A 12500-nucleotide genomic window follows, 5' to 3' on the forward strand; every position below is an offset into this window, starting at 1 on the left:
CGACCGTCCCTACCGACCAACCCAACCGACCGACCAACCCAAACGACCAACCGACCAACCCAACCGACCGACCAAATCGACCGATCCGACCAAACAACCCGACCGATCTGACTGACCAACCCTACCGACCAACCCAACCCAACCGATCCGACCGACCCAACCGAACAACTCGACCGATCCGACCCGACCCGACCGACCAACCCAACTGATCCGACCGACCGACCGTCCCGACCGATCCGACCGAACAACCTGACCGATCCGACTGACCGACCGATCCGACTGATCGACCGACCCGACCTAACCGACCGACCAACCCGACCGAACAACCCGACCAATCCGACTGACCAACCAACCCGACTGATCGACTGTCCCGACCCGACCGACCAACCCGACCGACTGTCCCGACCGACCAACCCGACCGATCCAACTGACCGCCGACCGTCCCGACCAAACAACCCGACCAATCCGACCCGACCGACCAACCCAACCGATCCGACCGAACAACCTGACCGATCCGACTGACCGACCTGACCGACCAACCCGACCGACTGTCCCAACCGACCAACCCGACCGATCCAACTGACCGCCGACCATCCCAACCAAACAACCCGACCAATCCGACCCGACCGACCGAACCAACCGATCCGACCAAACAACCCAACCGATCTGACTGACCGATCCGACCGACTGACCAACCCTAGCGACCAACCCAACCCAACCGATCCGACCGACCCAACCGAACAACCCGACCCGACCCGACCGACCAACCCAACTGATCCGACCGACCGACCGTCCCGACCGATCTGACTGACCGACCCGACTGACCGACCCGACCCGACCAACCCAACCGACCGTCCCGACCAAACAACCCGACCAATCCGACCCGACCGACCAACCCAACCGATCCGACCGAACAACCTGACCGATCCGACTGACCGACCTGACCGACCAACCTGACCGAACAACCCGACCGATCCGACTGACCGACCAACCCGACTGACCGACCAACCCAACCGACCGTCCCGACCAAACAACCCGACCGATCTGACTGACCGATCCGACCGACTGACCAACCCTACCAACCCAACCCAACCGATCCGACCGACCCAACCGAACAACCCGACCGATCCGACCCGACCCGACCGACCAACCCAATTGATCCGACCGACCGACCGTCCCGACCGATCCGACTGACCCGACCGACCGACCCGACTGACCGACCCGACCCGACCAACCCAACCGACCGTCCCGACCAAACAACCCGACCAATCCGACCCGACCGACCGACCCAACCGATCCGAACAACCTGACCGATCCGACTGACCGACCGATCCGACTGATCGACCGACCCGACCTGACCGACCGACCAACCCGACCGAACAACCCGACCAATCCGACTGACCGACCAACCCGACCGATCCGACTGACCGACCAACCCGACTGACCGACCAACCCGACTGATCGACTGACCCGACCCAACCGACCCAACCGACCAACCCGACCGACTGTCCCGACCGACCAACCCGACCGATCCGACTGACCGACCCGACCAACCCAACCGACCATTCCGACCAAACAACCCGACCAATCTGACTGACCCAACCGACCGACCCGACCGAACAACCCGACCGATCCGACTGACCGACCCGACCAACCCAACCGACCGTCCCGACCAATCCGACCCGACTGACCAACCCAACCGATCCGACCGACCAAACAACCTGACCGATCCGACTGACCGACCGATCCGACTGATCGACCGACCGACCCGGCCGAACAACCCGACCAATCCGACTGACCGACCAATCCAACTGACCGACCAACCCGACTGACCGACCAACCCGACTGATCGACCAACCCGACCCGACCAACCGACCGACCGACCCGACCAACCAACCCGACCGAACAACCGGACCGATCCGACTGACCGACCAACCCGACTGATCGACTGACCCGACCCGACCGACCAACCGACCGACCCGACCGTCCCAACCGACCAACCCGACCAACCCGACCGGATCAGACCAACCCGACCGACCCGACCGGACCAACTGACCGGATCAGACCAACCCGACCGACCCGACCGGACCAACTGACCGGATCAGACCAACCCGACCGAAATTTACTTTCTACGAACCGCTCGATGTCGCGGACGAGATGTTTGCAACGTAACGAAAACGCAACCCTTTGGTTCTCCGGTCCTGGTTCTGGTCCCGGTTCTGTCCCGGTTCAGACCCTGGTGGTTTTGAGCCGCACTGATCTCAGAAATGAAAAAGCGGAATGACGACTCACCTGTCCCTGCCCGCCGTAACCATGGTGATTGGGGTGATGGTGCGAGGGGGCGGAGCTTCTCTGGAGCATCGAGGAGAGGTCGCTCTCCACGCACACGCCGCTCGTCATGCCCGACATGACCTCACGCACACGTATACATGTAAACACACACACGCTTGCTCGTGCAGGAAGTCGGCGAGCGGTTAGGTCTGTGTGCTCGTCTCCTTTTGTTCTGTAGATAAAAAACAAAGACAGAAATCAAGAAGGTGCTTCTCTAAATATTTAGTAAAGTCGCCATCACAAGTAAATGTCGTGATAAACGCTGAAGACGTTCCTCCGACTGATTGTGGAGTTAAATATCGTCTTCTTTCAGCTCAGATGAAACTCGTAACAGAGAAAGAGGACAAACGAGACGTCCTCCATCCTGTTTGTCCTCTGTCCTGCTTGTCCTGCCGAATCATGGCAAACCACCAAAAAATGTACACTGATCCAGCGTGGAACCATGTTTACAGCGAACCAAAAAGTAGAAAAACACGGTAGTTAAAGTAGAAAAAACATGGTAGTTAAAAACACGGTAGTTAAAGTAGAAAAAACCCGGTAGTTAAAAACACGGTAGTTAAAGTAGAAAAAACACGGTAGTTAAAGTAGAAAAAACATGGTAGTTAAAAACACGGTAGTTAAAGTAGAAAAAACCCGGTAGTTAAAAACACGGTAGTTAAAGTAGAAAAAACACGGTAGTTAAAAACACGGTAGTTAAAGTAGAAAAAACACGGTAGTTAAAAACACGGTAGTTAAAGTAGAAAAAACACGGTAGTTAAAGTAGAAAAAACATGGTAGTTAAAAACACGGTAGTTAAAGTAGAAAAAACACGGTAGTTAAAAACACGGTAGTTAAAGTAGAAAAAACACAGTAGTTAAAAACACGGTAGTTAAAGTAGAAAAAAGAAGGTAAATAAAACACGATAGTTAAAGTAGAAAAAACACGGCAGTTAAAGTAGAAAATACACGGTAGTTAAAAACACGGTAGTTAAAAACAAGATAGTTAAAAACATGGTAGTTAAAAACACGGTAGTTAAAAACAAGATAGTTAAAAACACGGTAGTTAAAAACAAGGTAGTTAAAAACACGGTAGTTAAAAACACGGTTGTTAAAAACACGGTTGTTAAAAACACGGTAGTTAAAAACAAGGTAGTTAAAAACACGGTAGTTAAAAACACGGTTGTTAAAAACACGGTAGTTAAAAACACGGTAGTTAAAAACACGGTTGTTAAAAACACGGTAGTTAAAAACACGGTAGTTAAAGTAGAAAAAACCCGGTAGTTAAAAACACGGTTGTTAAAAACACGGTAGTTAAAAACGGTTGTTAAAAACACGGTAGTTAAAAACGGTTGTTAAAAACACGGTAGTTGAAGTAGAAAAAACATGGTAGTTAAAAGCACGGTAGTTAAAAACAAGATAGTTAAAAACACGGTAGTTAAAAACAAGATAGTTAAAAACACGGTAGTTAAAAACAAGATAGTTAAAAACAAGGTAGTTAAAAACAAGATAGTTAAAAACACGGTAGTTAAAAACACGGTAGTTAAAAACAAGATAGTTAAAAACATGGTAGTTAAAAACACGGTAGTTAAAAACAAGGTAGTTAAAAACAAGATAGTTAAAAACACGGTAGTTAAAAACACGGTAGTTAAAAACACGGTAGTTAAAAACAAGATAGTTAAAAACACGGTAGTTAAAAACAAGATAGTTAAAAACAAGGTAGTTAAAAACAAGATAGTTAAAAACACGATAGTTAAAAACACGGTAGTTAAAAACAAGATAGTTAAAAACACGGTAGTTAAAAACACGGTAGTTAAAAACAAGATAGTTAAAAACAAGGTAGTTAAAAACACGGTAGTTAAAAACAAGATAGTTAAAAACACGGTAGTTAAAAACAAGATAGTTAAAAACAAGGTAGTTAAAAACAAGATAGTTAAAAACACGGTAGTTAAAAACACGGTAGTTAAAAACAAGGTAGTTAAAAACAAGGTAGTTAAAAACAAGATAGTTAAAAACACGGTAGTTAAAAACAAGATAGTTAAAAACATGGTAGTTAAAAACACGGTAGTTAAAAACACGGTAGTTAAAAACAAGGTAGTTAAAAACACGGTAGTTAAAAACAAGATAGTTAAAAACACGGTAGTTAAAAACAAGATAGTTAAAAACAAGATAGTTAAAAACACGGTAGTTAAAAACAAGATAGTTAAAAACAAGATAGTTAAAAACACGGTAGTTAAAAACAAGATAGTTAAAAACACGGTAGTTAATTTGTTAGTTCGGTTATTTACATTCTCACGTAGCTCGTAGCCGTTAGCTGCTTCAGGAAAAAGATTGTTTTCAGCTCTTGACGAAACGTTCTCATGTGTTTGGACTCAAAGACGACTGACCTCTGACCTCTCAGGGTTCACACACACACACACACACACACACACTCACACTCACACACACACACTCACAAACACACTCACACACACACACACTCACACACGCACACACACACTCACACACACACACACACACACTCACACACACACACACACACACACACACACACACACTCACACTCACACACACACACTCACAAACACACTCACACACACACACACTCACACACGCACACACACACACACACACACACACTCACACACACACGCACACACACACTCACACACACACACACACACTCTCACACACACACACACACACACACACACTCACACACACACACACACACACACACACACACTCACACACACACACACACTCACACACACACACACACACGCACGCACACACACACTCACACACACACTCACACACATACACACACACACACACACGCACACTCACACACACACTCACACACACACACACACTCACACTCACACACACACACACACACACACACACACACTCACACACACACACACACACGCACGCACACACGCACTCACACACACACTCACACACATACACACACACACACACACACACACACGCACACACACACTCACACACACACGCACACTCACACACACACTCACACACACACTCACACACACACACACACACACACTCACACGCACACACACACTCACTCACACACTCACACACACACACACACACACGCACACACACACTCACACACACACTCACACACACACACACACACACACACACGCACACACACACTCACACACACACTCACACACACACTCACACACACACTCACACACACACACACACACTCACACTCACACACGCACACACACACTCACACACACACACACACACACACACACACACACACACACACACACACTCACACACACACACACACACAGTCTTTTGTGAAAGTGTGTGAACACAACAGACTGCAAACAGATGTGTGAAATGTGTGCGTGTGCGCGCGATGTCTAACTGGAGTGAGAAAGAAACAGAAAATATGTGTGTGTGTGTGTGTGTGTGTGAGTGTGAGTGTGTGTGTGTGTGTGAGTGTGAGTGTGTGTGTGAGTGTGTGTGAGTGAGTGTGAGTGTGTGTGTGAGTGTGTGTGAGTGTGTGTGTCTCTGTGCATGTGCGCAGCCGCTGTGGAGATGTGTGTATGTGTGTGTGTATGTGTGTATGTGTGTGTGTGTGTGTGTGTGTGTGTGTGTGTGTGTGTGTGTGTGTGTGTGTGTGTGAGAGTGTGTGTGTTGGCGCGTGCCCCCCCCAGGTGTAACTAATTATCCTGTCCGGTCAACCGGCAGCGCGAGCTCCGACAGAAGGTCACGGTGGCCACCGGCCGCGAGGGGGAAACGGCTCTCCCACGCGACACATTAACACCCCCCTCCCTTCCTCCCCCTCCCCCTCCCCCCTCAGGCACAGAAAGGCAAGGAGGGGGGAGGGGGGGTGAGGAGGGAGGGAGGGTGAGGGGGGGTCAACCCCCCCAAAAAGCCCGACCCGATAAGAACCGATAAATACCGTGAACGCAGCATGCAGTCCGACAGAGAGGAGGAGTAACCGAGAAGATGGACGGCGCGTGCTTCTGCTACTTACCGGGCCCGCGAGGAGGAGGAGGAGGAGGAGGTGGTGGATGTGGAGGAAGAGGGTGATGAGGAGCAGAGGAGGAAGGAGGAGAAGAGGAAGAAGACCGTCTGGGAATTAGCCCGCCACGGATCATGGCTGGCGGGAAAGGAGACGGAGAGAGAGGAGAGGAGGGGAGGGGGGGGGGGGGGGGGGGGGGGAAGGAGCACCGGGAGGGATTTGTCGGTCTGTTGGTACCGAGAAGAGGGAGGAGGGAGGAGGAGGAGGAGGGGGGTAACGGATAACGGGGGGCGGATGGATAATCACCTGGGGGGGGAGGGGGGGGGGGGTAAATGATCCCGGACGAGCTGAGGAGGAAACGGCTCAGAGGAGAACCTGGAGGGGCGGGAAAAGAGGAGAACCTGGAGGGGCGGGAAAAGAGGAGAACCTGGAGGGGCGGGAAAAGAGGAGAACCTGGAGGGGCGGGAAAAGAGGAGAGGAGACAACACACCACCATGGGGACGAAGGGGATAATGGCGGAGGTTAGGAACGGAGACGTGCGTCGTTCTCGCGACAGAGTGGGGGGGGGGGGGGGGGGGCTGTGCCCTCCGTGTCTCCTGTCAGCAGCGTGCTGCGGTGAACCGTCTGATCAGGCTGAGCTGGGGGGGGGGGGGCTCCGCAGCTGATTGGCTGCCTGCCGGAGGAGAGAGAGATGGAGGCAGAGAGCCACGAAACCACTCAGTGACGCTGTTTGACACGTGGTGGGTTTTATTTTTGTGCCTCTGATGCTTTCATGAGTTCATATTTTCATTTGATAAACTTTTAAACTAATTCTATTTCTGATTTGATTTAATATTGAAACTATTACTCAGTATTGTTACGTCCTGTCTGCAGGACACCGTGGTGAAAGTGATTTTCTGTGTTTTGCTTCAGTATTTATTTACACGTCCATCTCTGACAAACATTTGACTTTGTTCTCCTCTAAATGTGTCTGACAGCTTTACGTAATAAACTTTATTCGTGTGGCACCTTTCGTACAAAAAATTGCTTTAGGAAACCAATATTGGATGGTGGTGATCTTCAGGCCTCAGGCAGCACTGCATTAAAAACACTGGAGTGGAAATCACTGCATGGGCTCAGGAACACTTGTGAAAACCATCGTCTGTGAACACAGTTCATCGCTGCGTCCACAAATGATGTTAAAACTCTCCAAAGAAGAAACCAGGTAGAAACATGAGATTGAAGATGGAGTGAGGATGGATCACAATTTAATTTAATGAAAATCAAAACAAATGAAAGTCTGACCTGAATTTATCGTCTCAGCTGTTTTTCTGGTTCTCAGGACTTCACAAGGATACGATGAAACACTGCAGATTAAACTAAAAATGATCAGTTGTTGATCCAGAGACATCAAATATATAAACACGGAAACACATTTTTCTGCACGTGTACTTTTACTTTTGATACTGCAGGTTTTGAACACGTTATCACAGAGTATTTGTAGTACTTTTACTTCTGCTGCCAACATGAAGGACAAATAGGCCTCATTACTAAACATCTTTTATGTTGTATTTATGTTGTATTTATTGTGTTTTTATGTTGTATTTATTGTGTTTTTATGTTGTATTTATTGTGTTTTTATGTTGTATTTATTGTGTTTTTATGTTGTATTTTTTGTGTTTTTATGTTGTATTTATTGTGTTTTTATGTTGTATTTTTTGTGTTTTTATGTTGTATTTATTGTGTTTTTATGTTGTATTTATTGTGTGTGTTTGTGTTGTATTTATTGTGTTTTTATGTTGTATTTATTGTGTGTGTTTGTGTTGTATTTATTGTGTTTTTATGTTGTATTTATTGTGTGTGTTTGTGTTGTATTTATTGTGTTTTTATGTTGTATTTATTGTGTGTTTTTATGTTGTATTTATTGTGTGTGTTTGTGTTGTATTTATTGTGTTTTTATGTTGTATTTATTGTGTGTGTTTGTGTTGTATTTATTGTGTTTTTATGTTGTATTTATTGTGTGTGTTTGTGTTGTATTTATTGTGTTTTTATGTTGTATTTATTGTGTGTGTTTGTGTTGTATTTATTGTGTTTTTATGTTGTATTTATTGTGTGTTTGTGTTGTATTTATTGTGTTTTTATGTTGTATTTATTGTGTGTTTTTATGTTGTATTTATTGTGTGTGTTTGTGTTGTATTTATTGTGTTTTTATGTTGTATTTATTGTGTGTGTTTGTGTTGTATTTATTGTGTTTTTATGTTGTATTTATTGTGTGTGTTTGTGTTGTATTTATTGTGTTTTTATGTTGTATTTATTGTGTGTGTTTGTGTTGTATTTATTGTGTTTTTATGTTGTATTTTTTTGTGTGTTTTTATGTTGTATTTATTGTGTTTTTATGTTGTATTTTTTTGTGTGTTTTTATGTTGTATTTATTGTGTTTTTATGTTGTATTTTTTTGTGTGTTTTTATGTTGTATTTATTGTGTTTTTATGTTGTATTTTTTGTGTGTTTTTATGTTGTATTTATTGTGTTTTTATGTTGTATTTTTTGTGTGTTTTTATGTTGTATTTATTGTGTGTGTTTGTGTTGTATTTATTGTGTTTTTATGTTGTATTTTTTTGTGTGTTTTTATGTTGTATTTATTGTGTTTTTATGTTGTATTTTTTGTGTGTTTTTATGTTGTATTTATTGTGTGTGTTTGTGTTGTATTTATTGTGTTTTTATGTTGTATTTATTGTGTGTGTTTGTGTTGTATTTATTGTGTTTTTATGTTGTATTTTTTTGTGTGTTTTTATGTTGTATTTATTGTGTTTTTATGTTGTATTTTTTTGTGTGTTTTTATGTTGTATTTATTGTGTGTGTTTGTGTTGTATTTATTGTGTTTTTATGTTGTATTTATTGGGTGTGTTTTATTGTGTATTTTATTTATTTATTTTATGTATTTTATTTTATTTATTGTGTATTTTTATTTATTTATTGTGTTTTTAAGTTGTATTTATTGTGTGTTTGTGTTGTATTTATTGTTTTATGTTGTATTTATTGTATTTTTATGTTGTATTTATTGTGTTTCTATGTTGTATTTATTGTGTGTTTGTGTTGTATTTATTGTGTTTCTATGTTGTATTTATTGTGTTTCTATGTTGTATTTATTGTGTGTTTGTGTTGTATTTATTGTTTTATGTTGTATTTATTGTATTTTTATGTTGTATTTATTGTGTTTCTATGTTGTATTTATTGTGTGTTTGTGTTGTATTTATTGTGTTTCTATGTTGTATTTATTGTGTGTTTGTGTTGTATTTATTGTGTTTCTATGTTGTATTTATTGTGTGTTTGTGTTGTATTTATTGTGTTTTTATGTTGTATTTATTGGGTGTGTTTTATTGTGTATTTTATTTATTTATTTTATGTATTTTATTTTATTTATTGTGTATTTTTATTTATTTATTGTGTTTTTAAGTTGTATTTATTGTGTTTTTATGTTGTATTTATTGGGTGTGTTTTATTGTGTATTTTATTTATTTATTTTATGTATTTTATTTTATTTATTGTGTATTTTTATTTATTTATTGTGTTTTTAAGTTGTATTTATTGTGTGTTTGTGTTGTATTTATTGTTTTATGTTGTATTTATTGTATTTTTATGTTGTATTTATTGTGTTTCTATGTTGTATTTATTGTGTGTTTGTGTTGTATTTATTGTGTTTTTATGTTGTATTTATTGTGTGTTTGTGTTGTATTTATTGTGTTTTTATGTTGTGTTTATTGTGTTTTTATGTTGTATTTGTGTTTTTATGTTGTATTTATTGTTTTTATGTTGTATTTGTGTTTTTATGTTGTATTTATTGTTTTTATGTTGTATTTATTGTGTTTTTATGTTGTATTTATTGTGTGTTTTATTGTGTATTTTATTTATTTATTTTATTTTATTTATTGTGTATTTTATTTATTTATTGTGTGTTTGTGTTGTTACTGCTGACAGTTAGAAATCCACCAGATGACAGGAAATAATCCAAATTTAGCTTTCGAGCAGTATTTTTCACGTTGTTTGTGTCTCAGAAGAAACATTTCATCCTTCTTGTATTCAGAGTGAATAATGTGAGAAAATAAAACTTCCTCTGATGTTTCTGTGATTAACCTTCGGATGGTTTTATATTTGCAACAACACACGTTATTTAAAATATGTCGACTGCGTTTGAAAAGCAAAACCTGAATCTGCAAAGTGGAGGAAGATGAAGCTGATGAAGAGCAGCAGAAGGAAGGTTTTTAGAAATGAACAGGAAATGAGAGCCAGCAGGTTGACCTCTGACCTCTGACCTCTGACCCATGTGGTGGCGGTCGGAGGCCTTTTTATCCTGCAGAATATAAAAAGGGAAAATCACATTAACTCAGTGAATCTGTAATCCGTCCTGCACCCGCTGGAACCAGACCGGAACCAGACCGGAACCAGACCGGAACCAGAAAGGAACCAGAATGGAACCAGACCGGAACCAGAAAGGAACCAGACCGGAACCAGAAAGGAACCAGAATGGAACCAGACCGGAACCAGACCGGAACCAGACCAGAACCAGAATGGAACCAGAAAGGAACTAGAATGGAACAAGACCGGAACCAGACCGGAACCAGACCAGAACCAGAATGGAACCAGAAAGGAACTAGAATGGAACAAGACCGGAACAAGACCGGAACCAGACCGGAACCAGACCAGAACCAGAATGGAACCAGAAAGGAACTAGAATGGAACAAGACCGGAACCAGACCGGAACCAGAATGGAACCAGAAAGGAACTAGAATGGAACAAGACCGGAACCAGACCGGAACCAGACCGGAACCAGAATGGAACCAGAAAGGAACTAGAATGGAACAAGACCGGAACCAGACCGGAACCAGAATGGAACCAGAAAGGAACTAGAATGGAACCAGACCGGAACCAGAATGGAACAAGACCGGAACCAAACCGGACCCAGACTGGAACCGGACCCAGACCGGAACCAGACCGGACCCAGACCGGAGCCAGACCGGAGCCAGACTGGAACCGGACCCAGCAGGCTGCATTAAAACCGGTTGAAGCCCGCCATCTAGTGGAGGAAGCGGGACGTGTATGCAGTACGATCGGCTGGCTCCACGTTTCTGTCCTTCCTTCTTTTCTTTCTGTCCTAAATGTGCACCGGCTGCAAACCGAGCAGCCAGACGAACCTGCGGCGGTCCGGTGCACGCAGCGCTCCGCGGGGCTTCGACACCGGGCTGCAGGTACGTCTGATCCTCGGCTAGCCGTTAGCCATTAGCTTCCTCTGCGGCTGGAGCTAACAGCTAATGCTAGCCGCATCCACCGCGGAACATTCACACGAACAACACGTGAGCGTCACGAGGCGCGCGGACGAGCTGACGTCACGAGGACCGGTGAATGGACCAGAAGACAAACGTTCACAGAACCGTCACGAACTAACTTCGTTCATGTTAGCCGGCTCTCCTCCGAGCTGAACCAGAAGAACTCCGCTCCTCTGTGAACACCTCCTGCTCCTCTGTGAACACCTCCTGCTCCTCTGTGAACACCTCCTGCTCCGGCAGCACGTCACTGTTCTCACAGGTTTCACACGAAATGTTACATCACTGAATTAAAAACGTAAAAACATAAAAACAGCCCCACGGGACACAGCTGACGTAACTGCACACGATCACGTGTTTGGCCTTGATTAAATCCCGTTCCGAGGCGCTTCCGTCTCCAGGCGTTGGTGGTATAGTGGTGAGCATAGCTGCCTTCCAAGCAGTTGACCCGGGTTCGATTCCCGGCCAACGCAGATGCCTTTTTTGGGGGTTGTTTGTTTGTTGTTTTGCTTTGAGTGGAAAGAATTACGAGCTTTATATGAATTGTTTTTTGTTGCATAGCATGTATAATGACTGTAGACACATTTTCTGAGTTGGTATACATAATATGACGTAGGAACCGAGCTAAACACACCAGTGGAAGCAGAAGTCTTACAAATATTCACTAATATGAAATATAACATCATCATGATGCTCTGCAAAATCAGCTGTGGTGATACATGTTTATATGTTTCCTGTCCAAAAATCTCCTTATTCAACCTGTCCAAACGAAGCTTGTCTTTTTTATTTTTTTTATTTGGGAAACAATTTTCTTAACTGTTCACTTTGTAAAAACATCTTCACGAACACACCTTCATCACTTTAGAAAAA

General features: G+C 43.7%; 2 protein-coding genes, 1 non-coding gene and 1 pseudogene across 3 annotated transcripts in view; 3 read left to right on the plus strand and 1 right to left on the minus strand.

The window, feature by feature from the left end:
• The window catches only part of LOC138214123 (CXXC-type zinc finger protein 5-like), a 14833-nt gene extending 8315 nt beyond the window's left edge, over positions 1-6518 (minus strand). Inside the window, exons 1-2 of the mRNA XM_069175492.1 lie at positions 6343-6518; positions 2293-2503 (exon numbers count right to left, since the gene is read on the minus strand). Coding sequence (XP_069031593.1) covers positions 2293-2409 — 117 coding nt within the window. The 5' untranslated portion in view covers positions 2410-2503; positions 6343-6518. The remainder of the gene's footprint in view (positions 1-2292; positions 2504-6342) is intronic.
• Positions 6519-10833: 4315 nt separating this feature from the next.
• Positions 10834-11217, plus strand: LOC138214124 (balbiani ring protein 1-like). The gene has a single exon (XM_069175493.1). The coding sequence runs from the start codon at positions 10834-10836 to the stop codon at positions 11215-11217; it is 384 nt and encodes a 127-aa protein (XP_069031594.1).
• A 248-nt stretch (positions 11218-11465) lies between these two features.
• LOC138214125 (PRELI domain-containing protein 1, mitochondrial-like) overlaps positions 11466-12500 on the plus strand; it is a 5296-nt pseudogene continuing 4261 nt past the window's right edge.
• Positions 12032-12103, plus strand: trnag-ucc (transfer RNA glycine (anticodon UCC)). The gene has a single exon. It is a non-coding gene; the product is annotated as a tRNA-Gly (tRNA).

The sequence above is a fragment of the Embiotoca jacksoni genome, unplaced genomic scaffold (assembly GCF_022577435.1).
Source record: "Embiotoca jacksoni isolate LCO1_2020_lvr unplaced genomic scaffold, fEmbJac1.0.p SCAF_68, whole genome shotgun sequence".
In the NCBI taxonomy this organism is placed as follows: Eukaryota; Metazoa; Chordata; class Actinopteri; family Embiotocidae; genus Embiotoca; species Embiotoca jacksoni.